The following is a 27,455-nucleotide window of genomic DNA, read 5'->3' as shown; positions in this document are numbered from 1 at the left end:
TGTGAGATTCTTATCTCTAGTAAACCACCAACAAACCAGAAGTGAAGCTGTGGCCCAAAGTGGTAGAGCAACAAATCTGAGGGATAGTGACCAGGCCCTGAGTTCAAACCCCATGACCAACAACAACAAAAGCTCATTTGTTAATGTGAAATTTATGTGGTTGCTTTCCCAAGCTACCTTTAATGTAGCAAAATGTTTGTGCAAGGTAGAAAGCTTTTTCTTTGTTTTCAGAAAGTACCATTTGAAGAAATTTAAGGGTAGCTACCTGTACATAACCAAAAATGAATACAAGGAGCACATTCATATATTAATGCCAGGTGTTTAAAGATGTGTGTTAATATATTCAGGTGTTCATGCATACATGGATAGGTCTGTATACTCAAAAACATTTAATAAATAGTGATTGAATCCCTACTATAGAACACTGACAAGATTTAAAAAAAATAATCAGGACAGGTTTTATACTAATGGCAATTATAAATAATAATTTGAGGGAGGAAATAAAAATTAATATTTCTGGGGAGATCTGATAATAGACTTGTGGGAAGTTGGACATGGAGATAGGACCTGTGTCCACATTTAGTCAAATAGGCTTATGTGGAGGACAGGGAGGTAGGGCCGACTCACAAGTCTGTCTTTGGGATAGAGAAGGGAATAATAGTCCTGCTTTAAGCAAAGACACTGGGGGCAGAGGTGGGTTCAATGAAGGGCTTATGTAGTTGGAGGGTGAAAATACAAGGAGAGGATTTGGGACATGGGCATTGGGCCATAGAAGGCTATGAGTGACAGGTGACAAGCTTAGGCTGTGTTCCTCAGGCAGACACAGCCTTTGAAGGTTTCCATTTTGGACTTCTGACCTCCAGAACTGTAAGAGAATCAGTATACATTGTTTGAAGTAGACAGTCATTTGTTATAGCAGCTGTAGGAAACTAATACAGCATGCTCACAGTACTAGATTAGGAGAACAAACAGCAGAATATGGGGGTATTGCAGAAACCACAGGCAGAGGCAGCTTGAAAAGACGACATGGCCAATGGAAATGCATGGTACAGAACTGGGGACCCAAAGAGAACAAACACGGGAGCTGAGGAGGCAGACCTCATAGCCGGGAGGGGCAGGGAGGACGCAGGACAGAGAAGGTCCCAAGGTATAAGTTGGGATTGAGAAATGGAGGCAGATAAATTCATGAGACCCTTATATCCAGTTAACTACTAAAAAGCCAGTAGTAGAGCTGTGGCTCAAGTGGTAGAGCCTTGAACAAAAAAGCTAAGGGACAGTATGTACCCGTGCCCTGAGTTCAAGCCGCAGCTTGTGTATGACAGCACACACACACACACACACACACACACACACACACACACACACACACACACACACACACACACACACACACACACACAGAATGGACAGGAATTCTGAGACTAGAAAGACAAAGCAACAGTTTGTGGTGGAATCTTGGAACTTGCAAATCTTGCTTTTTACTTTCTTGTTTATAAAAGAAGCACACATGCCTCTTGTTGTTTGTTTGTGTGCAGTACTCGGGCTTAACCCCCAGGTCTTACACTTACTAGGCTAGCATAAAAAGTTAAATCTGGCAGAACGATGAAGTGAAATGTAAAGATTTCCTTCGCCTTGGCTGCCTGTCCTCATGCTGCTCCCCAGAGGCACCAGGTAAGCCATCTCTAGACGGCAATCTGCAATTCCCCCCAAATCTGAAACTCTTTTGATTGCTTCCATGTTGCAAGGAGTGGAAAATTCCATACCACCCTGTCAACATGTGACAGGTCACAGTCAAACACAGTAAGAATATTGTATAAAATTGCTTTCAGCTATGCGTAGAAGATGCATATGAAACAAATTACTTTTTGTGTTTAGACTTGGGTCCCATCCCAAGATATCTCATTATGTATATGCAAGGATTTCAAGATCTAAGAATATCTGCAAGACTTCTGATCGCAAGCATTTTGGATAAAAGATGCGCATCCTGTACACTGGAAAGAATTTTACAACCTGCTGAGTGCAATTTTATACTTAATCTCCCATTGATGCACACACAGGTAACGTCCAGGTGCCTGCTATTAAAGTGTTGCTGTTGTTGTTATTGTTTTTCGAAACCAGTCTGGAAGTTTGTATTTGACATGTTGGTTCATTGGCTGGATTTCTCCCACCTGAACCATGCCTCCAACCCCATCAGTGTTATAGCAAATATGCAAAAAAATGTTTGGGCTGCTATGCATTGGTAGCTTTGCCATAGAAGGATTTCCTATATCATTCCCGTGGATATTGTCCGAAAGACCCGGAAAAGACTTTTTCTGCCTTCTTGTCCTCCTAAGTCATACGAAGTTCTGTTTCCCTACACACCTTTAACAACATTGAGCTTTCTGAATCCTTTGAATTTTTTTGCCAGTTTCATCAGTGGAATCCTGTTGTGATTTAGATTACAATTATGAATGGTATTATGAATTATTTAAAGTGCTCTCCCCTTCCTCCCTGAGCCCTTACTGGGGTGTTTGCATACTGGCTGCTGCTGCTGCTTTTTTTTTGGCTGTGGGGCTTGAACTCTCTACCACTTGAGCCACAGCACCACTTCTGGTTTTTCTGGTGGTTTATTGGAGATAAGAGTCTCACAGACTTTCCTGCCTGGGCAGGCTTTGAACTGTGATCCTCATATCTCAGCCTCCTGAGTAGCTAGAATTATAGGGGTAAACCACCAGTGCCTGGCTGCATGCTGGCTTCTTAACAACCAAGTTTTGGCTAGGTACCAGTGGCTCATGTCTGTAATCCTAACTACTCAGGAAACAGATCTGAGGATCATGGTTTGTAGCCAGCTCCAGAAGAAAAATCCCTGAAACTCGTATCTCCAATTAACCACCCAAACGCCAGAGCTTTGAGCTGTGGCTCAAGTGGTAGAACATGAACCTTGAGCCACAATGCTCACCATCAATGCCCAGGCCCTGAGTTCAAGCCCCAGGACCATCACAAAAACAAAATAGGTCCTGTAATCCTCCTGGGCCCTGGATGGAAGAGAAGAGGACGGTGTCAGTGCTCCTGGGCCCTGGATGGAGGGGAGAGAACCACATCAGTGTTCATGGGCCCTGGATGGAGGAGGGGGGGACCATGTCAATGCTGGTGAGGTTGGAGGCCCCACAGGAGAGCAAAGTGAGGAGGCTGACTTGCAGCCAGAGGTTTGACATTGTCTTGTGTTTTCAGGGGAGGCTCAGCAGCAGGAAGGAGATGAAAGGTGTGGTTCTGTGGCAGCACTGACAGCACCTGAGGATGCCGCCGCCGTGAGGCCTGCTGTCAGCTCCCTAGCAAAGGCGAGCCTGGGGAAGCAACGCACTTGCTTTCATCATCCTTCCTTTTCCCACTTACCTTCAGAGGAAGAAGTAAACAGGCTGGGAAGGGAAGTAATTAAACTGACAGAGGAACAGGCAGCTGCAGGGCTGGATGGGGTCAGAAGAGAAAGTCCCATGGAGGGACAGCGGAGCGAGCCAGGACCACCTACACCTGGCCTGGCCTATCACAGGGAGGGGCCCAGATCCCTGCTGGGCGACCTGGAGACCGCCCAGCCCGGGATGGAAGCCTCCTCCCGGGAAAGCAGAGAAGAGATCCCAGAGGACAGGGACACCACCAGGGGAGCCCGGCAAACCTGAAGAGGAGCCTGGTGCACTGGGTGACACCCTGAAGGTACCCAGGAGGAGAGCAAAAGAAGGACGTGACAGAGCGCACACCCAAGTTCCTTCCCTCTGCAACACCTCTGCACCTGCAAATGAGAAAACACCCGTGCTGCCACAAGCTGCCAACATCCACGGTGCCAGTTCAGCAGCATTCATGAAATGCCACCCTCCGATTTCCTATGTCATCACCTTCTGCCTGTCCTGCTGCTGTGAGCCGGGCTTGCTTGGAATCATGGCAGCCATATGGCTGCTTGTTGACATCCATCTTCCTGTCAGCATTTCTTTTATTAGAGATAAGATTTTTTTTTCTATTAGGGTTTAATGTTGGCAATCAAAATTGTGGGAAGGGCTGGGAATGGATGGGGGTTTTAAGCAGGGTCTCTGTCATGATGGTGGGGTAGCTGGAGAGGCAGGTGAACTTGAGCATAAGGTGTCCAGAGGACTTTATCATGGCAGCCTGCTCCTTCCAGGATCTCCCATCATGGGTGTGCCTGGCACCCTGCCCGCAGCACTGCCTGTCACAGCTGGCACTGGCAGGAAGAGGGAGACCCACGCAGGCCTCGGGAAGGTTGGGCTTTGGGTTTGAAAGGAGTGGCCTCTGCTGAGGCTGTTTGTTGATGGTTAGCAGCCCCCCTCCTTCCCACCCCCCCACATTGTCCAGCCTGTGAGTCGGCAGGATTAACTGGTCTGGTGGGGAGGGAGAGACTCCTCGGAAGAGTCGGAAGAGTCGTCTGAGGTTGTGTCTCTGAGCTGACGTGAGCGTTTCCACTAGAAATACTGGTTCTCTCTATTGGGTCTGTGCTACATATAGGATTGCCTGGCCAGTTTGGGTTGAGGGGAAAGCTAGTTGCCTAGGGCTGGTCTAGCTTCCTATACTGTCCTTGAATTGTTTACTCCTGTGGCAGAATGTCACCTCTGTGCCACTAGGTGCTGGGGCCCTACAGGAAAAGGAAGAGATGAAACCAAAATGCCTGAGGGGAGGGTCTGTCTTACCTGGTTCTTCTGAGCTATGTTAGGGTGGTACCCTGGGCTGCAGAGAAGTGCAGGGTCACCAAACCATAGGATGTTCTTTCCCTGGGAGGGTCTGAGAGCACAGCCTGAAGTATAGAGCAGCAGGATGGCTTCCTCCGACGTACTCCAGCAGGAGCAAGGCTCCAGGGTGGCCAGTTCATCCTCAAATCCCCATGTCAGTGCCCTGGGGGTCAAGATGATGTCTGATGACATCCTCAGGGATGCGCTGTTCATCCCTGTGTTCCAGACCATCCCCAGGGCTACTCTGTAACATGCCACCCCGCCCCACCCCACCCCGAGAAGGGGTACTTGTGCGGCTTTAAGCCCTCACACGCCAGCAGACCCAGAAATCTCTGTCCTGCCAATCAGCTTCACGGGATCAGCTGTCCACAACACCAGAGCTAACCGAGGAAGACACAGCCACACTTAATACAGTGATAGTGAAGAAGAAAATGCTTGACCTCTGCAAGCTCTGGTTTTGACCCACGCTGGGCAAAATGAGCAGTCCAGGCCTGGCTCTGGAAAGCGGGACTTGTGGTGAGCTCCAATGCATTCCATCAGGACTCACTGGTCCCAGAGAGTCTGTGCTTTGGAGAGTTAGGAGAGACATAAGTTCAATTGTGTGTGCAAGCAGCCCAAGTGGCTGTTATTAGATGGAAGGGGAGCCAATGAGCTGATCCTGTCACAGGGTTACCATGACAACACCCCAGTCTCCTATGGGACACTGTCCCGCTTCTGTTGTCCCCACCCAGTATGATTCTTCTGTTCCCTTTTCCTTTCCAAATATTAAAAGAGTTTCAGCAGCTACTTGTGGTTGTCTTTTGTCTTCTTAAGATTTATTAGCGGGGCTGGGAAGGTGGCTCAGTGGTAGAGCGCTTGCCTTGCATACACGAGGCCCTGGGTTTGATTCCTCAGCACCACATAAGCAGAAAAAGCCAGAAGTGGCGCTGTGGCTTAGGTGGTAGAGTGCTAGCATTGAGCTGAAGAACTGAGGAACAGTGCCCAGGCCCAGAGTTCAGGCTCCACGACTGACTCCCCTCCCCTCCAAAAAAGAGTCATTAAAAGGGCCAGACACCAGGTAGTTAAGGCCTGTAATCATAGCTACTCAGAAGGCTGAGGTCTGAAGATCATAGTTTAAAGCCAACCCAGGCAGGAAAGCCCAGGAAGCTCTTATCTACAATTCACTGGCAAAAAAAAAAAAAAAACAATAAAAAGAAAACTGGACCTGGCGGTATGACTTGAGTGTTAGAGTGTCAGCCCTGAGTGAAAAAGCTAAGGGACAACCCCAGACCCTAAGTTCAAGCTCCAGTACCAGCACACACAAAATAGAGGCCTTGTAAAGGCAGTCATCATACAATCTAATAAGCCACACTTACAGAAACTTAAAACAATAGGATAGTGAATATGACATCACCAGAGCTGGGTACTAGTGGCTCATACTTGTAATCTTAGCTTCTTAGGAAGCTGAGATCTAAGGATTGTGGTTCAAAGTCAGTCTGGGTAGGAAAGTTCATGAAACTCTTATCTCAAGTTAATCACCAAAGAACCTGAAGTGGAGCTATGGCTCAAAGTGGTAGAGCATTAGCCTTGAGCAAACACCAGCTTAGGGATAACACCCAGGCCCTGAGTTCAAGCCCCACAACCACGCCCCCCCCCGCCCCCCCGCAAAAGAAATCACGAGAATTCTGAATTACAGCATCTAGGGCTGGTTCTTTTGAGAAAGTCTCCAGGGGTCTAGTGTTCACCTGTCTGCTTTGCTTGTTCTGTGTCAGTTACTCCCTCATGACAGCAAAATAGCTGCAGCAGCAGTAGCAGATACCCATGTTCTCACATAGGGAGTTGCTCCTCCCTGTGTATAAATGTGTGCACTTTAAGAACAAGAAACAGTTCTGGCTACATTTTCTTAGTCAGAATCATCAATTGCCTATGTAACCATCTTGCATGCCTAGGTCTAAACCAACTCTTAGCAAGGAGATGGTATTATTGTTTCTAGATTCATGCACTAGAAATGCAGACACTAAATGGGCAACCATCAAAACAAATCACATCTTAGCAGTGCAGTAGAATTAGGAATTCGATTTAAGTAGACTTGACTCGGCCATCAGTGTTAGCTCTGAACCCCACGTGTCCTTTTTATTCTTTATGGTTTAGGTAGGGGTTGGGGAGGGGCTGTTCTTTCATATCTTTTTGTTTTGTTTTTAACTATATCCCTGTTTTCTAGCCATGTGTTCTAGGCATGTGCTACTCTCTACAGGTGCATTTGTCCCTCTATTCTTTTTCCAGTTTGGTGCCAGCAGAAGGCAGAGCCGTAGTGGATCAATGAAACTGAGCTGACAGGTCTCTTAATGAAAGCTAGTTTGCACACTCTGCCGGTCTCCTGACCACTCTGTACCTGCGAGCCCTTAGGTGTGGATTTTTACATATGGGTGTTTGTCTTCCTTTTAATTAAGGCCTGTGGAAATGGGTTGGTGTTAGAAAAACAGTCATTTGTCATCTCTAACTCCTTCCCTTTACAGGCCTTTCCTGCCCTGCTTGCACTCTTCCTTCCTCTCCCCGTTCTCCTACAGTGTCCCCAGGAGACAGGCAAATGTAAGTAAATGTAAGTAAACTGAGGGGTTTTTCCCCTGTCGTTTCTCCTCTTCCATATTTTCCCAAACAAACGTATCCTCAACCCAATGTGAAGTTCCAGAAAAAGACTCTGCTGTCCAGTGTTCATGTGTTTCCGTGATTTTTTTTTGATGTCTTTCTTTCACGGAGTATATTTGTACCCAAGCTCGCCGGATGGCATAGAAAGTCTAGCTGCCTTCTTTTAAGACTCCCAGAGACCATGAGACTTGCATATTGCATCTTTCTTCCCTGTCTCTTTACAATGACAGTGTGTCTTTGCCTTTCTCAGTTTTCCATGCCTCTGAAAAGATGGGGTGTTCTTATGGCTTCATTGTGTTCCTATGGGTGAATGAGTACTCTATTTCTCTTTGAAAAAGAGCACCTTCTCCCTCTGCTTCTGTTCTGGAAGGCTGGGTTTGTGGCAATGCTTCTCCTTAGTAGTATGGAGAGCAAGATGTCCAAAACCCCAAGCAGGCCTCAACTCACTGCTTTCAATATAGTCCTTTTCCCCAGCTGACTGTCTGCGCAGAGAGAAATGAGAAGACTGAAGAGATACAAATGGGACTTCAGTAGTGAATCTAATTAGAAAGAGAAGTAGAAAAATATAAGAAGGACTTGGTCCTAAATATCATGCTTGTGGTTTTACACACACACACACACACACACACACACACACACACACACACACACACACACACACACACACACACATGATACAGCAGGAAGGCAATTTAAAGTGCTGGATATGTCTCAAACTAAGCATCCCCTCTTCATTCAGTGAAGCTTATTCCAGATATGCAAAGAAGGTCTGCATAATGCTGAAAGTTTTCTCTGGAGGGTCCGTGGGAACTCAGAAATAGAGTCTGAACTTAGTGGAGGCCAGTGATCACTAATTAAATTTAATTTTTAAAAAATTATTGACACCACCCCCTCACCCCTGCACTAAACAACAGATGCTGTTTTGTATGGGATTTCTGATGATGTTATCGGGGTTTTTTTTGTTGTTTTTTTGTCAGTCCTGGAACAGAACTCGGGGCCTGGGTGCTGTCCTTATGCTCTTTTTGCTCAAGGCTAGTGCCCTACCCTCTTTGAACTATAGTGCCAGTTCTGGTGGTTAATTGGAGATGAGTCTTATGGACTTTCTTGCCCAGGCTGGCTTTGAATCACAATCCTCAGATCTGAGCCTCCTGAGTAGTTAGGGACCAGCCACCGGTACAGGGCTGTCTTTGATGTTTTGAGTTTTGTTTTTTCTTTAATTAAAAAAAAAAGCCAGTTCTGGGGCTTGAACTCAGGTCTCTTACTTGTCTTTTTCCTCTTAAGGCTGGTGCTCTACCGCTTGAGCCACAGCTCTACTTCCAGCTTTTTGGTGATTAACTGAAGAGTCTCATGGACTTTTCTGTCCAGGCTAACTTTAAACCTTGATCCTCAGATCTCAGTCTCCTAAGTAGTTAAGATTAGAGGCACAAGCCACCAGCACTCATCTTTATTTTGTAGTTTTAATGAAAAGTAACTTCATTTTCAGACTTTACTGTATTGGATTCTACAATAATCTTGCTATATAACTATCTCCTTTGTTACCTGAAATAAAAATGTGATCATTTTCTTGATAGAATGCTTATCTGTATTATTTGCATCATTCTTTCTCTCTGCCATCATAGCAGGCCAAACATTGTTTCCAGCATACTGTGCAGTGTATAAGTTGTATTCTGTCTGATCATTATTATTATCTGATCATTCAGTAGTTGTGAAAAACATGGCGAATGTAAAGATTTTATGCATTCAGTTAAAAAAAATGCAGATCTAAAATCAGTTGGCTTATTTCCTGCAGTTTTTCAAGTTGACCAAAGTGCTCACTAATTTGCTCTATTTTCTTACATTTTTAGTATTTCTGTGTATGTGCACTAAAAATCCCCACTCAGAAAAGAAAAATGAACTGCCATTCTGAGAAAAAGCTTATCCTAAACAGCTAAAGATAGCATTTCTAATTATTGTCTACATTGTGTTTAAACGATGCAAACTTGAACATTATTCTCACTTTGCCAGCTGTGTCTAGGTAGAGTCATTACATCAAACACTTCTAATTTTACAAAAAAGAAATCAAAACAAGTGTGTGTTTTAAGTCTCAGTGACAAATGCAAACCCTGTGAGTCAAATAGGCAAACTGATTAGCAAGCTGGCTGGGGGAGTGGAAGCAGCAAATACAAGGAGATGAGCCAAACCGACCTGCGAGCTGAGAAGAGTAAAAATAGATGCCAGGAGTCAAGTGGGGTCCGGTGGGCGGTCTTGGTGGCACACATTAGGTCTGGTGCCAAGAACCAGACATCTGTCTTCTGGCTCACACCTCACCTCTTAGGTCCCCTTCCATCAAGAACTTGGGTGGTGGGGTTCATCTCAGCCTGCCTCGGGATGGATGCAGAAATCCTCAGCAGCTTCAGAAGTAAAAATCTTCTCCTTCATCTGAATTCTAATACATAGATGACACCCACTGCTTTACCATGTTGTCTAAACCGTTATTGTTAGGGGGCTGCTTTTCTGGGCCATCTTTATCAAGTAGGTATTAATTCTATCTTTATTAAGCATGTGTGTTATGTTATGCACCTCTTATGAATAACTACTACTATCTGACTTCAACCTAAAAACCCTAAGAATAATCCAGTGTGGTGATCTCATTTTACAGATTAAAAATTATCCAGGCTCGGAGGGGGAGGAGGGATATGTGTTATTCCTTGCTCCTGGTTCACATACCTTTCTATTGTGGAAACAGATAAGGGCATCCAAGTAATATCAGGATATTTAAGAAAACAACAACAACAACAAAAACCCTACCCTCATGCTGAGTGCTGGTGGCTCATGCCTGTAATCCTAGCTATTCAGGAGGCTGATATCTGAGGATTCCAGTTTGAAACCAGCTCAGGGTGGAATGTCTGTGAGACTCATCTCCAATTAACCAGCAAAAAGCCAGAAATGGAGCTGTGGCTCAAGTGGTAGAGCACCTAAAAGACAAGACTCAAGTCCTGAGTCCAACCCCAGTACCAGAACAAAAATAAATAGATTAATTAAATGTTTAAAAATCTCTTGCTACTTCTGCTTGGTGCTGACTTGCATGTTTCAAGTTAATATTCCAAACCAGTTAGCAGAGCAAAGTCACCAGCCTTTACTCCACTTGTCTCTAGAGTTCAAGGAAAGATTCGAAAATACCAAGTTAGTCCTGGTTTGAGGTAAATAAATAAATAACCACCAAGGTAGGGTTTCTGGATGCAATTCAGTCTGACTCACTGCCTAAGGAGTCTGGGAGAAAGGGGAACTGCCTCCCAGGCTGGAAAAGACACAGCTGGGCAGCCAGGCTACCCTGCAAGGCAGAAGTTGGTAAGAATACTTTTATTGAGTAAACAAAAGGGTATAGTCATACACCAGACTGATCTAATGTTCTATAAGGCCCTCCACCCCAATTTGCCAGTTCACCTTCGTGTCCTGCCTGTGGAAAGCCAGTCACTTCAGGTACCTACACCAACTCCCTGGAATTTGCCTGGTCACATGGTGTTCCAGGCCCTGACCTTTGGGAAGTGGACCAAAGACTTCCTTCCCAGCAGGGAGCATGCGGGTGGGGAAGCCACCTGCACAGGTGGGTCACCTCCTTCCTTCCTTCCCAGGTCGACGGTTCCAGACCCCTGAGGGGTCAGGTCACGGAGGGGAGATGCTGAAGGGGTCCTGGGGACACAGAGGGGGTCCTAGGGGACACAGAGGGGGCCCTGGCAGATACCGAAGGGATCCTGGGGACACAGATGGGGTCCTGGGGGGTCACAGAGAGGCTTTTGGGGACACGGAGGGAGTCCGGGGGAACATGGGGGATCCTAGGGGAAACAGAAGGGGTCCTGGGGGACACAGAGGGGGGCCTAAGGGATACGGGGGGGTAGGGGGACACAGAAAGGATCCTGGGGGACACAGAGAGGGTCTTGGGGACACAGAGGGAGTCCTGGGGACATAGAGGGTGTCCTGGGGGACACGAAGGGGATCCTGGGGGACAGAGGTTCCTGGGGACATAGAGGGTGTCCTGGGGACACGAAGGGGATCCTGGGGGACACAGAGAGGTTCCTGGGGACATGGAGGGGGTCCTGGGGGACATGGCGGGGATCCTGGGGGACATGGAGGTGTCTTGGGGCACGAAGGTGACCCCGGGTATGTCTGGGGACAGAAGGACGCTTAGGCACACAGAGGCATCCTGGGGTGTGGAATCTCCTGCAGAGACACAGAGGGCCCTGGAGCGGAGGGGGTGGGGGGCGGGGCTCAGGGGGCCTGGCAGTGGCTCTCGCGCCTGCGCTTCCGGCGCTGGTCCCGCTCCTGCGCCCAGCGGCTCGCCCAGGCCTCGGGCCCAATGGTGCCCACCACGCAGCAGGCGAGGCGTGGGCCCGCGTTGCCGTTCTCCAGGCTGGCCGGGTTGCCGCCGCGCCCCAGGTCGTCCTCGCCCGCGTGGACCACGACCGCGCGGCCCACGATCGAGTGCGCCCCGGAGAGGGAGGCGGCCAGGCCCGCGCGGAACTTGGACAGGCGGCCGTCGCGCACGACGAAGTTGCCGAAGTCGCCCGGGTGGTCAGGGTGCGCCACGGCCCGCGGGTTGTAATGGGGACCCGTGGACTCGCAGCCCCGGCTCAGGTCCCCGAACTGGTGGACGTGGATGGCACGCTTGGAGCTGTTGAGCTCGGCCGGGAAGCCCTCCAGGTCGAAGAAGGCCTCCAGCCTGGCGCCGGGGGCGGGCTGCCGGAAGAGGACCCGGCCGGTCACCCGGGGCTGCGCGCCGTCCAGCCCGGCGGACGGCTGCACCTGGCAGGCGGCGTGCAGCGCGGCGCCCCGCCCGCCGTCGGCCTCCTGCTGCGTGAACACCCGCCAGATCTCCAGCACCTTTGCGTGCACGTCACGGATCTGCGCTGCCAGCTCTGAGCTGATTTCCACCGGGCTGGGGACATTCCAGGTGGCAGAGATCCGGGCGGCCAGAAGCAAGCTGCAACAGAGCAGGGCCAGCATGCTGGAGCCGGGCACCTGCGGGGCGCACCCGGGGGAGGGGGAGACACAAAGCAAGGCTTAGTCACTTGAGACAGCAAATCTTGGGGACCCCCTTTGTCATCAGATCCACCAACCACACCTCCCAGACACACACACACACACACACACACACACACACACACACACACACATACACGAGTGTCCCCAAGGGGCTGGCCCAGCCAGCATGCACGGTCTCATCTGGCAACTCGTCCAGGCCTCCCCCGGTGCCAGGCAGGGACAAATGAGGATTAGGAACTGTTTGCGCATGTGTAGCAGGTCAGAGAGCAGATGTGTGCGGCGCCAACCTGCTGCGGTGGGGTAAGGGGCAGAGGAGCAGATGTTTGGAAATCTAGTTCTGGGGACTTGAAAGGGACAGACAGCTGACCCTGTATATCAGCTTCTGGTTTCTAAAAGAATCAGATGCACAAGCCTTACCCAAAAGATTCTACTGCATGGGCTTGATATATATATATCATATATATAACATATATGTTATATATATATATGTATATCTTTAAGTAGTTGGACAGAGGAGCTAACATTCCACAATTCAGTCTGATCATCTGATGTTGATTCTTTTTTAAAAGGAAAAATTTTTAAGATTCTGGGTCCCAGCTAGAGGGCCCCAGATCACAGAGCAGGGCTCAGATTTGCACCTCAATTACACTACACGCAGTCCACCATGTGCATTGCTCAAGCTGCTTCTATGAGATGTCAGAGTCTTTGCACAGAACCCAGGACCAGGGAAGGATAAAACTATGCAAGAAAGGGGACAGGAGCCCTCATCCTAAGCCCAAAGAACCCAGGAGCCTGTCCTGGGTTGCCTGGGCTTGTTTTCAATCCCTCTGCTCGTTCGGAGCAGCCTGTCTGGGAACCATAGCCAGCCAGATCCTCAGCCTTCTGTCATTCTCAAGCCCAGTAGCTTTCAGGACACCTGGCTTAGTAAAGTAGAAACACCTAAGCCACAAAGTGCCCAAAGGTAGCCTGCGGTTACCATAGCACCTGAGTCCTCTTGGATTGGGCATGGGCCAATGTTGAAAGAGCTAAGCTTCTTCCTTCCTCCGTTCCTCCCAGCTCCCCTTTCTTCCCTTTAGCAGCTATCTCAAGCCTTCTCCATTACCCACTGCCTTAGCCAGCTGGAACAGCACACGCAGGGCAGAAGGAAATGAACATCAACTTGGTACCCACCTGTCCCACTCTCCCAGACAGCTTTCCCTCTGCAAAGTGGGGAGCGCCCAGCCACAAGCCTGGATGAAGACTGCCTTCTCCAGAGACAGCGGCTGTTTGTGAGCTCAGAGAGGCCAGCCCCAGGGAGTGGTCACCAACAGAGAAGGTCATTGGGCCAGTGGAGAGAGGAGAAGCCAGCCAGGCGTCCCTTGTGGTGAAATTGCCTCCCTTTCCCCTCCTCCTCTGCCCCCCCCCCCCACGACTGGCTTTTCTTGGCAAGAGTGTGTTTTTGTGACCTACCCAGCTGTGCAGACGCAGGCAGTGACCTTCAGTTGTCAGCAGTAGAGTCAAAAGGAGAACGAAAACAGATTTTGTGGAGAGGGGCACAATGGCCTCTTTATGGAAGGGCCTCTTATTTTTCCCCCGATTTCTCCAGCCCTCCACTTCTTTTTGCTGGACACGGGGGCATGTTTAAGACAGACAAGAGCACCTGGGAACTGTGTGTACCCTTCTTTCCAGAACTACTCCGCCTCACCTGGGAAAGGTGATGACTGGCATTCAGCCTCAGCGGTCCCAGCTCTGCCACTTCCTACCTGTCAGTGTCTGGGCCATGGCATTCCTCCCTCCCTTCCCCTCCCCTCTTTTCCCCTTCTCTCCCCTCCCCTCCACAGCTGTAAGATGGATCTCGGACACTGGCCACTTGTACAGGATCCCAGCAAGGATTAAATGAGATCATCACACTTCACCTTCGAACCCAGTGCCTGGCTCTCATAACTAATGACATTAGTATATATCATAAACACTGGCAGCATCAGTAAGTAGCACCACGGCTGTTTGTCATGAAGGTGACAGAGGAGCTTTGGAGAAGTTTGCAGGGTCTGGAGGTGAGCCATAAGCCTTTCCCTCCAGGGGGTCTGTTTCCCCTTTACTGCCTTCTCCATCACAGCGGCTCTTTCCAGAAATAGAAGCTTCCCTTTCCCAGAAAAGCCCACATGGGAAAAGGCAGCTTGCTGCTGCCTGCCGTCCTCCTGTGTTCCGGCAGCTAATGGTTATTGGGTGCTTGCTCCCTGCTAGGCGCTGTGCTGTGCAGGGGGCTCAAAGCTGTGTGAGCCTCTGTCCTTTGGGATTCACACACTGAGGAGGGACACAGTGCAATAATAGTGTAGCTAGGAAAGGGGGACAAGACCCGAAACCCCAGCCCAGCCCTAGCTCTGGCAACAAGAAAGCCGGTTCAATAATCCAGACCTCTAGCCTCCACCCCACGCTGATTCTGTCAATCACCAACAGGGACTTCCTAGGGTAGCGTGTGCGCGTGTGTGTGCATGCGTGCGCACATGCATGTGCATATGTGCGTGTGCACATGTGTACCTGGGCTTGAACTCAGGGCCTGGGTGCCCACCTCCCTTAGTTCTTTCTTGCTCAAGAGTGGCACTTTACCACTTGAACCACAACTCCATTTTCAGCTTTTCAGTAATTTATTGGTGATCGAGTCCCACAGACTCTTGTTCAGGCTGGCTTTGAACCATGACCCTCAATCTCAGCCACCTGAGTATCTAGGATTACACTCCCTACGTGTGAGCCTCCCACCCCCAGCAAGTTATCTCTTTTTTATTATTTTATTTTAAGATTACAGTTACATGGAGGGGGTAACAATGTTCAAGAGGAAGTGTACTCATTACCTCACTCATGTAACTGTAACCCTCTGTATAGTAGCTTTACAATAAAAAAAAAAAAGATTACAGTTACAACAGTAAGGTAATGAGTACATTTCTTGTCAGGCATTGTTACCCCCAAGTTAGCATTTTTTAAGAGCTGCTGACTCTAATGCGTAGCCAAGATTGGGAACTGCTGTTCGACAGAAATAAGTCAAAGGAGCAGTGATTCTGGAAGATGAGATGACTTACCAGCACTCAGGGGCTCCAGCCCTCTTCCCTGCGGCCTTCCCTGGGCCTTGAGAGCCCGGCCATCAGCTCAGTCCTGTAGCTCTGCATTCTGCTCATGGGTGGAGGCGCCCTCCACTCTTGAGTTTCTGGAGTGCCATCCACCACCCACAGCTACCTGACAAGTTCTGCTTCCTCACTGGGAAGCAGACTTTAAAACTTTAAATCTCCTTCACTTCATTCCCTCCAGGACGTGATTCTTGTACAGCTTGTGGCTACTGCTTCAGGTGGGAGTTATTTGCATGTAGCCTAATTTTACTTCCTTTAAGGCCTACCAAAGCATTTGTGGGATTAGGGTAAAGGTCCAATCAGACTTCTACTTGTTTGGCATTGTTGGGGAATTTTTCTCGTGTGTGTGTGTGTGTGTGTGTGTGTGTGTGTGTGTGTGCTGGTGGGGGGGGGTTGAACTCAGGGCCTGGAGCTCTTTGTCTCTCAGCTTTTTTCATCCATGGCTGGCACACTACCACTTGAGCTACACCTCTACTACCAGTATTTTTCTAATTCATTGGATATCAGGGTCTTTTGGATTTGTCTTCCCAGGCTGGCTTCAAATGGTGATCCTTAGGTCTCAGACTCCTCAGAAGCTAGGATTACAGGTGTGAGCTCTCAGCTCCCAGAGGAATCTGCCCTTTTTTTAAAACCCCATCCTCACACTTAGCACACCCACCATCACTTCGTTCGGTAGCAGACGCACCGTGTGTTTCTGAGAAGTCACTGTACACCCAGTCTGGTAGGTGGGATGACTTAGACATGATCCGTCATGGTTCAGGGATGAGGCAGTCACTGATATGAGCTCTGATTTCATGTCTGCTGGGACTGTTAGAAGAGGCCTGTCCTCTTTTGCCATTGGACTTGAGCCTGGAGGGAAAAGACCGGTGTTCTGTAGCCACTGTATTCCAGTAGGGAAGTTAGCCTTATCCTTTATTGTTGACTATAAGACCAACATAGAAGGGAGTACATTCAAAGTAGAGTGAAATCTGGCCTCAGTGACAGTGTCGGCGCTCCTGGATCTAGCAGTGCCTGAAGTTCTATTTTTGTAATGTGAACCAATACAGTCTTATTTTGCTTAAGTTGTCGGATTTTCTGAACTGACAACTGCACGCTTTATGGAGCACTTTCTCCTACAGTGTATTATTTAATGCTTGCAATAACTTTGTGGGATGAATATCCATCTCCTTGCTCTATAGATAAGGAAATAAGGTTCAGAACAAGAGAATGATAGGACCAAAATTGCATAGTTTGAAAATGGCAAAGCTAAGATTTAACCTCAGGACTCTCACTCCTCTGTCTGGCGGCTTAAATCATTACACAATATTATCAACCTGTCTAATGGGAAGATGACAGGAGCATTAGAAATAGGAAGCAGAGTGAAAGTTTGCAACTATATCTGCAATATCAGTGAGTGCCTTGCAAAGGAGACACTACACAATTGATCTCTGATGCAGTGCAGATCTATCAGGTAGAGAAGTAAGTGGGATAAAGCGGTGCTCTCTCCGTAGAGGGTCAGCATCGTGATCTGTAACTCTGTACTTTTTCTGCAGGGATGCAAGTTGTAAAATTGCTTCCTCTTCATTATGCTCAGAAAACTGCATTGTTTGACCCAGGATCCTGTCATTTTTTTGCACAAGAATGTTTGGAGAATAGAAGAAAGAGTTGATGCTTTACCACAAGATGGGCGGGAAGAAAAGCAGCTTTGTTTTTATGAGTAGGAAGAAGACGCTCACATGTCAACTTTATCCTGCTCCTCTAGCCTGTCAGGCACTTGTGATGCAATTTACCATGAGGAAGTGTTGTATTTTTCCCTAGTCTGAAATCCATCTGAGCCCAGTCCCTTTCCTCTCCACCTCAGAAAGAGCAGAGTAACATATGGATGGAAGGCCCTGGAGGGGCTGGAAAACTGCATTCCTATTGTCTCCTGAGGAGAATAGGATGGAAAGACAAAGATGAGACGACATCTTCTACTCCAGCGATTATGGGAAACGGTGGCTGGAGGGACCTATGGAAGAAAGAGAGGCCCTCCACCTTGACTTCGGCTTTCAAAAAGTGGCTTGAAGTTGAAACACTGAGGAAATTTTTGTTTTTCATCTCAGATCCAAAGCCCAGGGAGGAAAAGCCATGGAACAGCTAACTCTGTGTCTTAGTCTGCTTTTGGGTACAACTACCATCAAATCCCATATCCAGGCAGAGAGAGAGAGACAAAGCCACAGCTGCAACAGCAGCTGGGAGACTGGAGATTTTGTACTGCAGTTCTAGTGGGATGTTGGGAATTTATTGCACAGGAATTTGAAGCAATCTTATAAGGCAACACATGTCCTGATTGCTGTGCAGAATGCCTTGTCTTTCCTGGAGGGAACAAAAGAAAAATAGGTGAGCTAAAGACCTCTACATTGCAGTGGGAATCACTAGGATGTGCTGCAGGCTCAGTCAGGCACTGGAACTTGGAGTATTTCTCTCCCTATGTTCATCCATCTTAAAAGAGGGATCTGGATTTCCTTTCCCTATCTGGTTTATCAAAGCAAGAGTTTATCTCTCATTGTCCTATTTCTATCAAAAGCCAAAGCAGAAAAGATAGCATCTAACTATGGGCTCAACTACTCTATTTCACTTATGGAATGTTCTTCTGGTTGGGCACTATTGACCAGAACACAGTTATCTTTTCATTTCTCAGCATGTATTCATTATTTAAACACAAGTATAGATTTGCAATCTCTTTAAAAATGTATTTACCTGAAGAGAACAGCCATTTGTAGAAGAAGTAGCAATGCGTAAGAGAATGGATTGCTATTCTCGCCTTTTAAAATTCTCAGCCTCAAACAAGACAACTTCAAAGAGCACTTAAATATTTGCTACCACACGAATTAAAAACTCAGATATCGATGAGGGCCAAACATCATATAATAAATAAGTCAGGCTAGGTATATATCCCTCTTGTGTGTCTTTAAACTCACAACTTTTCTTATCTACTTTTTTTTCACTGCAGTGCAATATTGACCTGAAAAACATCTTCTATAAGCTAATGAAAAACGGCAAATGAGCAATCCTCGAGTTAGATAACAAAGCCAGATCCATCTGTTTGCTGCCTTTAAGAAACAAGTAAAAAACAAAGACACAGTCAGCCTGATAGTAAAAGGATGAGAAATAGATTTTCCTTCAAACAGTAAGCATGAAAGGCTATGGTTATATTAATATAACCAAAATAGACTTCAAGACCAAAGTTACTGTTGCAGACACAGCAGCAGGACATCTCAATGATAAACAACACATTCACCAGGAAGACAGAAGAATCTTACATTTCTTACAACCAACAACAACAGTTTACATGCATTAAATGGTAACCTATAAAATGAAAGGCAGAATCAAACCCACAATCATAATTTGGCATTATCAACATGCCCTTTTGTTAGCTGATAAAACAAATAAAGAAAATATTCATAATACAGATGACCTGAACCTTACTCTTGGCTGATATGACTGAGATGAGATATTCCCAACAGTTGTTGGGATACATATTCCAAGTTTACATGGAATGTACATCAGGATGGATCATAGCCTAGGCTAAAATATAGATCACAACAATTTTCAAATGTTCTAGTCTTACACAATAATCTAACTTCAGTTATGCAAGGTTTGAAATTGACAAGCTGTCTAGAGAATCCCTAAATATGTGGAAATTAGATCATTCACTTCTATGGAAGAAACCACAGGGAAATTAGAAAATACTGTATTCCTAGCTGAATCATACTGAAAACAACATATCAAAATTTAAGTAATGGGACTAAAACTGTTCTTAGAGGGAACATAAGTTTAAATGCCTAGACCTATATTTAAAAAATAGAAATGCCTAAACATTAAGAAGCCAAAGAAACTAGCCCAAGCACTCAATCTAAATAGAAAAAAAGTAAGAAACGCAAAACAGAAGCTGGGCACCAGTGGGTCAAGCCTAAAATCCTAGCTACTCAGGAGACTGAGATCTGAGGATCACAGTTGAAAGCCAGCATGGTCAGTAAAATCCATGAGACTCTTTTTTCTTCTAATGAACTACCCAAAAATCCATAAGTGGAGCTGTGGTTCAAATGGTAGAGTGTTAACCTTAAGCAAAAAAGCTCACGGACAGTGCCCAAGCCCTGAGTTCAAGCCCCAGGACCAGCTTTAAAAAAAAAAAAAAGAAAAAAAAAAAAGTAATACAGAGCATAAATCAATAAGATAGAAAACAGATGAGCAGAGAAATTTATGAACCCTCAGTAGATTCTTGGTAAACACTTAAAACATTGGTAAAGTTCAAGTACAATTAATCAAAAAAGAAAGAAAGAAAATTGCCAATATGGGTCAGGTACCAGTGTCTCACACCTGTAATCCTAGCTACTCAGGAGGCTGAGATCTGAAGATCACAGTTCAAAGACAGCCTGAGCATAAAAGTCCTGGTGAGATTCATCTCGCCAATTAACCACTCAAAAACCAGAAGTGGATCTGTGGTTCAAACTGGTAGAATACTAGCCTTGAACAAAAAAGAGCTCAGGGACAGTGCCCAGGGCCTGAGTTTAAGCCCCACAGCCAACAAAAAGAAAAAGAAAAAGAAAAAATTGCAACGTGAGAAATGAAATAAAACGTATTATTTCATATCCTATAGCTAAAAAAAAGATAAGCAGAAATTGCAAACAAATTTAGACCTCAAGAACTGAGATGAAAATTCCTTTTTTAAAAAAACTAATTTTGGGGATGGGAAGGAGGCGTAGTGGTAGAGTGCTTGCCTTGCATGCATGAGGCCCCAGGTTCAATTCCTCAGTACCACATAAGCAGAAGTGGCACTGTGGCTTAAGTGGTAGAGTGCTAGCCTTGAGCTGAAGAGCTGAGGGACAGCGCCTAGGCCCAGAGTTCAGGCCCCATGACAAACAACAACAACAACAAAACACAAAACACAAAACAAAAAAACTATTTACCTCAGGAGGCTGAGATCTGAGGTTCTCTGTTCAAAGCCAGCCCAGGCAGAGAAGTCGCAGTGAGATTCTTATCTCCAAATAACTACCAAAAAGCCAGAAATGGAGCTGTGGCTCAAAGCCCTATCCTTCAGCACAAGAGCTCAGGGACAGAGGCTAGGCCCTGAGTTATAGCCCCACAACTGATGAAACAAAAAAGAGACACTATTTAAGTAGTTACACAGAGAATTTGGGGGTCTGTGTGTGTGTGTGTGTGTGTGTGTGTGTGTGTGTGTGTGTGTGTGTATACCAGGGCATGAACTCAGGGCCATGCCTTCACTTCCCATAATCCTGTGCTTCATATCCATATCTATTTCCAGCAATGCACCTATTCTGAAAACTCCTATGAACATGAGTTCCACACTGAAAAAAAAAGGTTATTTCTAATAAGAATCCATGGTTTCGGACTGGGAAGGTGGCTCAGTGGTAGAGTGCTTACCTTGCATGCATGAGGCCCTGGGTTCAATTCCTCAGCACCACATAAGCAGAAATAGCCAGAAGTGGCCCTGTGGCTCCAGTGGTAGAGTGCTAGTCTTGAGCTGAAGAGCTGAGGGACAGCGCCCAGGCCCCATGACCAGCAAAAAAAAAAAAAAAGAATCCATGGTTTCATCTTGCTGTTAAACAGCCTCTGGAAGGTCCTTCCTTGTCGAGTTTGCATTTCTTTTTTTTTTTTTTTTTTTTTTTTTTTTTTTGTCGGTCGTGGGACTTGAACTCTGGGCCTGGGCGCTGTCCCTCAGCTCTTCAGCTCAAGGCGAGCGCTCTACCACTTGAGCTACAGTGCCACTTCCGGTTTTCTGGTGGTTTTATTGGAGATAGGAGTCTCACGGTCTCTCCTGCCCGGGCTGGCTTTGAACCGCGATCCTCAGATCTCAGCCTCCTGAGTAGCTAGGATTACAGGCGTGAGCCACCAGCGCCCGGCTCGAGTTTGCATTTCTGTAAGCACCACCCTTGGATCAGTATGAAGGTGGTAGGGAAGGGAGCCACTGTTTGTTTTTTCAAGTGTTCCACTTTCACACACAGGCAAGCTCTTTGGTGACTGAGAACACTTTAATTGCTTCCTGTTATGAGGCTGGTCAACTAGGTTGAATGAATTCAGCCACTCATTTGGAAGTCATAACTGCTAGCTGAATGGACAAGAAAGTCCTCAACTCTTAAAACATAGCCTGAAAAGACCACTGGAAGTGTTGATGGTTAGTCAGCCTCATGGGCCGTCATCATTTTTAGGGGGGGGAAAATTCCACATTTTTAAGTTATTTGCGTAATACCTGTAGAAGATGTTGTTACTTTCCTAGGACTGTTCATCGTGGCTTTTCTTTTCTACAAGGCATGCATCTTGTTCAGGTTTTCATGTCTTTCTCCACAGGACTTGAGGGTCCCCAGGGAAAGTTTCTGATGAATTGAGTTCAGTCAGCACAGGGCGGGTCCCCAGGAGGGCCAACCAGAGAGATGGAATAATGGGAGTCCTTGAGGCCCTATGATTCTGCATCTCTCTGCATCTTTTCTAACCTCTGCACTTCCTGCTTTGGGATTTCATTACAGAAGTTAGTTCGTGCCAGGGTTTTCTTTTACTTGGAGCCCAAACGAATACAATTTGTCTTACCCTGTGAGAAACTGGCCTTTATAAAGGCAATGTTCAATAAGGAATGATTTTCTTTTTCTTTTTCCTTTCCCCACCCTGGGCCTTAGAATTCAGACTACAGTTTGCAAGCAGATCAACCTGAGTGTCTGCCAGGAATGTTTTTGGATTCAAACAATGGAAAATATGAGAAAAAGTTTCCGAAACACTTGTGCATTTGTCACACAGAACCAAAAGTTCAGAACAGTAGGGGGATTCCATTACCCCAGCCGGGCTTGAAGCATTCCCATTTTTCCTTCCTATCATTATCAATGTGGAGACTTCGGACCTCCTGGGGGCTGCCTCATAGCTGCAGGGCTGCTTTTATATCTCCAGATGTGGTACCTTATTTTGGGCAGGACAAACAAAGAGAAAACAGCAGCATCTTGTTTCCCAGACAGCATCCATTTTTGTCTCATGGATGGTAATGCATCACAGGGCATCTGTACAAATCCCAGAGTCTGGGAGAGCAAAGGGTTCTTTACAGAAACTACTGCTTTCTCTTCCAAGATGAACTTCCCTTACTAAGAAGGGAAGGGAAGTAAACATCCAGCAATGGCCGCCATACTTGTCCTGATATTTATCTTTGCAGTACTTTGCAGAATCAAGGAAACGTCCTAATTTAGGATTTTATAAAGATTAGCAAGATGGGTTTAAGGGAAAAAAAAAGATCAAGCTCATTCCAAAGAATGAAATACTTGTGGTTACACAGGAACAAAAAGGCCCTACACTCCAATCACCATTGACTAATAAGTGAAAGGCATCCTAAAAGGGAAAAGATACCTTGATTACTCATAGATTTGCAACTCCCATCCCAAACTTCCCTGACCTCATGATTCAGTGGGTTGGCAAGCAATGGCCTGGCAGTTCCTCCTCTTCTCCTGTCTGGCTCTTTTCTTGTACCTAGTTGTCATGGCTTCAGGTATGTACAGACCATATGTCCTGTCTCCTGTGGCTTGGTCACCCTCCAATACCTCTTCCCTGGGCCTTGTCTACAGCTACTACCTCCATGGCAACTCAAGGACCCACAGAGTTCTTCCCAATACCCAGACTCAGAAATCCAGATTTCTGTCTTCCATTTCTAGGGGATCAAAGCAATCAGAGTCTATGCCAAGATCTGAAGAGAGAAAACATCAACACATCTTAAGGAATTTTAGATTGTAACTAGGAAGAAGAGAAAACAACAGTGCACAAAACTTGCCTTTTCCAGTTTCTCCTGTCTCCAGTTCCAAACCCACAGCAGAGGAAAAACACGTGTGACTTTGGAGGCCTGGGTTGTGCAACAGGATTATGCAAGCTTTCAGAGTCAAGCTTAGATCCAGAAACACTTCCCATAAGACACTTATTTCCTGTCTCTAGATCCACATCCATTTGTAATCATCCTTTCTTGGACTAAAGAGAAGTTCTTCTGGAGAATATGGGAGAAAAGATAAAGAAATGGCTTCAGTCTGCCCAGACCAAAAAGGCCATCTTCATGGCCACCTGTAACAGTGCCTTATTTAAACAAAATGTGTTGATTATTTTTAGCAAAACGTAATCCCTGGGAGACTAATGAGGTGTTAACTGTGTGTGTGTTAATTATATGGCTTTTGTTGTCTTCATTAAGGTTAAGATTCTCCATCCTATTTGCCACCGGAAATCCCAGTGGAGCTATAACTCTCCATTGACCCCAGCATTCTTTAGTTTCCCATGGTTCCCCCAATCACTAAAACATATTTTGTTTCCCTTGTGGAAATTCAGATGAATCCAGCTCATGATCATGAAGACCTTGGATTCTCCTCCAGTTTCCTTTCTTTCTGTTTTTAAACTCCATGTTGAGTTGCTGAAGCTTACAATGCATTCATAGTGCAGGAAGCTAGACACAAGCTCATTTTGGATCATTTAAAAATGACTGTCCTTCACTCTGCACAAAACTGCCAGAGAAGCTGAATACCAGGAAGAAAGTGAAACACACACACACACACACAAATCAGCCTTCATTGGTTTCTGCAAGTGCTTTAATTAACCAAGGGATTGTGTTGCATATGATATGCATGGCCCTGATTATGTTAAATGTCCGCAATGTAAGCTATCCCTCTGTCCTGAGCATCAGTGCATCCCATCTAGAATCACCTCTCCTCAGAAAGAGATGATCACCTAGCTCAGACTTGTGTGGAGAGCAATCAGCATCCCTTTCCTGGCTTTGTCTGCATTGCTGATATTTTGGAGAAACTTCTTTTTTTCCCCCCCGAGATGGTGTTAGGAGCCTTATTGCTGGTCCAGAAGGTAATGGAGTTCAGAAATTTCAGGCAAGGATGCTTAGTGATGGTCTCATCAGGGTGAAAGAAGATGTAATGAAAATAGCAGGTGGGTCTGATTGGCAAATAGCACATTATCAGTCTTCCTAGTAATTAGAGTTGTCTAAAAATGGAAGGGGCTGTCACATGAGTTGGTGAGCTCCCCATGAAAGAACCAGGGACCCTGAAGTGGAGGTTCCTTGTCAGCTGGAAGTTAGACTCAATCCTGTGTGTGTGTGTGTGTGTGTGTGTGCGCGCGCGTGCGCACACACGCATATGTACTCACACACACCTGCCTTTTCTTTTCATAGAAAAAATCTTTCACCTTTTTCTATGATTGTTCAAAGCCCAGACAGACCAGTGGTCTTAAATTTGGTAATTTGTAAGCTGGATTCCTAGTTGGAATGCCATAGAGTACAAGTCAGGCAGTCCTGGGTTCAAATCCCAGCTTGGACACTTAGCAGTACTGTGGAATTGCGAGCAGGTAGATTCAACTCTCCAAGCCCTCATCAGTAAGGATTGAAATATATGGCTTCTAGATCTATTGTAAAAGTTAGAAATAATGCATTTAAAATATGAGACCCAAGGCAAGCACTCCATAAATCATAGTTTGAGTGTACCCTAGAGGTGAAATTCATTTTTTTTTTTGGTACACTCTCCACTTTGATGTTAGTGGGTTTTTTTGTTAGAAAGAAAGAAAATAAGGAAGAAAGGAAGGAAGAAAGGAAGGAAGGAAGGAAGGAAGGAAGGAAGGAAGGAAGGAAGGAAGGAAGGAAGGAAGGAAGGAAAGAAGGAAGAAATGGAGGGCTCAGATGATTCCAATGTCGTGTGTTAGTGCTGGGTCAACTGAAGAGAGCAGACTGAGCACCAGCCTATGCCCCTAGGTAGAGCCTCTGCCCAGCTAGAGTCCTGCAGCATGCAGGAAATCCCCTCTGGAGATGTTTGCATGGTTGAGTGCCTGCTCTGTGCTGGGCACACTTCCTGTGTGTGCTCTTATCATTTCCTGTGTCATTGCCTTACCAGCTCTGAGAGGTAGGTCTGATCGTCTCCATCTTGCAAACGTGAAAACTGAAATTCAGAGTCTCCATGCCTAATCCAAGGAGACACACGTAGATCTACCTCCTTTGTTCTGTTACCAGCAGCCCCAGACTCCTGCTGCATCGCCTGCTCACGGGACAGAGAGGGTCCAGGTGTACAGAAGGCCCTAGAAGGCTGCTTCCACCTGATGGGATTTGATAGGTGATGGAAGACAATTACAAGAACCTGGGGTTTGGAGGAACTCGGTGGCACCTCAGAATGGAGGATCTAAATTAATTCTGATTTGTCACTAGCTCATTCTTGACTTACTTGCATTGGGCATTACAAAGGAATGTGTCTTCTAGACCTTCAGACTCCCTCTTGTTCACATGGTTCAGTGGTTTAAAGGTATATGAAAAACATACAATGAAAAGTTGCCCTTATCCCCTCTTCTCCCAAGAGCTCAGTTCTCCACTCCAGATATCACCCCTTCCCAGAGATCTGGGGATCTAGTATCCCCTTAAAATGTGTGTGCATGATGCTGTCCACTATTACCTCTCTCTACTTTCAAGGTATTTTCATCACACCAGCAAAAAAAAAAAAATAGCCAACGAAAAGCAGAATTACCCACAGGGGAATGGCTTCCCAGGGCCTTCCTCCTTGCTAACCATGAATCCTGTTTCTGTCTGCACAAACTTGCTTATTAAGGGTGTTTCATATAAAAGGAATCTATGTGATCTCTTTCACGTCTGACTGTTTTCACTTCTCACCCCGTCAGAGCTTGTTGGTAAGTATCTCAGACACATGGTGTGTGTGTGTGTGTGTGTGTGTGTGTGTGTGTGTGTGTGTGTGTGTGTGTGTGTGTGTGTGTGTGTGTGTGTGTGTGGTGTGTGGTGTGTGTTGGATTTTCCTGCAAAATCCTTTCTCTAGGTTATTTTGCACTATCTGAGGAACTCGTCAATTACAACTACTCTACTGTGCTATCAAACTTTAAGTGATATTTCTCTGATCTGACTGCACCCCTGTATTTATCAACCACCCTTTTCCTGACTCCCTTCTCCACACCCTTCCCAGGCTCTGATAACAATGATCTCATCCCTCTTCCTTTGGGGTAAACTTTAGCTTCCACATATAAGGGAGATTATGTGGTTTTTAATGTTCATGCATCTGACTTCTGTCACCAGGCACTTCACTCCTTTCTGTGGCTGTATAGTATTCGATTGGATGTGTATAGCATAATTGGTTTACTTATTCATTCCCCAGTGGGCAGTTAGGTTTTGTCACCTTGCTGGCTATTATGAAAAATGCTTGTCTAAACAGTTGTGTACAAGTTTCCATGTGGCCATGTGTTTCCACTTCTATTGGTCATATACCTATGTGTTTCCACTCCTATTGGGCATATACCTATGATTGGAATTTCTAGGTCCTATGGTATATTTAAATGTTGGAGAATACAGGTTTGTGCATGTGTGTGTTTTACTTTTATTAAAAAATGTCTCCTTTGAGGGCTTGGAATGTGGCTTAGTGGTAGAATGCTTGCCTAGTATACATGAAGCCCTGGGTTCAGTTCCTCAGTACCACATAAACAGAAAAAGCCAAAAGTGGCGCTGTGGCTCAAGTGGTAGAGTGCTAACCCTGAGCAGAAGCTCAGGGACAGTGCCCAGGCCCAGAGTTCAAGCCCCAGGACTGGCAAAAAAAAAATTTCTCTATTGAGATTTAGTGATTTCATAAATTTCACAGTATTGTGGGATAGTGATACTTAGCTAAAGTCACAAACACATTTTAACCTTCACAAGGCAAATTGTCCTCATCATGGTCTATAAAGCTTGTGAACTCTACAAACTTTGACAATGTGTTTTGCTTTTGTGGGGCTGGGAACCAAACCCAGAGCCTTGTAAATGCTAAGTAAACACAACCACTGAGCTCCACCCCAGCTTCTACAAGTTTTGGAATACCTGCAATTTCCCCGAGTTGTACATTTTTGTTAGCCAGTGATGCACACAGCCACATTTCATTTTATGAGCTTGCCGATGGAGTCTTGAGTTCTTTTCAGTGGTGTGCCTGTGAGTGTTTGATGGGCAGCTCCGGGCGAGTAGAGAGTACTCCGATGTGAGGCCCACTGCTTACAGCTT

The 27,455-nt window shown here is 46.1% G+C and overlaps 2 protein-coding genes across 5 annotated transcripts in view; one reads left to right on the top strand and one right to left on the bottom strand.

Annotated features, from left to right (window-relative positions):
- The window catches only part of Ccdc149 (coiled-coil domain containing 149), an 89,425-nt gene extending 68,880 nt beyond the window's left edge, over positions 1-20,545 (top strand). For 2 of the 3 annotated variants that reach the window (XM_042674743.1, XM_042674744.1), the window contains one exon: positions 3,211-5,493. In XM_042674743.1, coding sequence (XP_042530677.1) covers positions 3,211-3,653 — 443 coding nt within the window. In that variant the 3' untranslated portion in view covers positions 3,654-5,493. Of the gene's footprint in view, positions 1-3,210; positions 5,494-20,531 lie in introns of those variants that run through there. The other variant, XR_006146878.1, reaches the window with a different exon arrangement.
- Positions 10,659-13,654, bottom strand: Sod3 (superoxide dismutase 3). 2 transcript variants are annotated; one of them, XM_042674746.1, is made up of 2 exons: positions 13,533-13,654; positions 10,659-12,338 (listed from the first exon to the last, which is right to left on the bottom strand). In XM_042674746.1, the coding sequence occupies exon 2, from the start codon at positions 12,312-12,314 to the stop codon at positions 11,580-11,582; it is 735 nt and encodes a 244-aa protein (XP_042530680.1). In that variant the 5' UTR covers positions 12,315-12,338; positions 13,533-13,654; the 3' UTR covers positions 10,659-11,579. The 2 variants fall into 2 exon arrangements, with proteins under 2 accessions (XP_042530680.1, XP_042530679.1); XM_042674745.1 differs by having other exon boundaries at positions 10,659-12,329; positions 13,524-13,653.
- Positions 20,546-27,455: the final 6,910 nt, after the last annotated feature.

Source organism: Dipodomys spectabilis, unplaced genomic scaffold (genome assembly GCF_019054845.1).
Source record: "Dipodomys spectabilis isolate Male_0828 unplaced genomic scaffold, ASM1905484v1 ptg000021l, whole genome shotgun sequence".
NCBI lineage: Eukaryota > Metazoa > Chordata > Mammalia > Rodentia > Heteromyidae > Dipodomys > Dipodomys spectabilis.
Note: the sequence above shows the minus strand (reverse complement) of the source record. Positions and strands in the feature narration are given on the sequence as shown.

Coding starts and splice junctions, on each gene's coding strand:
- Sod3 (XM_042674746.1), bottom strand. CDS start 12,314: ATGCTGGCCCTGCTCTGTTGCAGCTTGCTTCTGGCCGCCCGGATCTCT.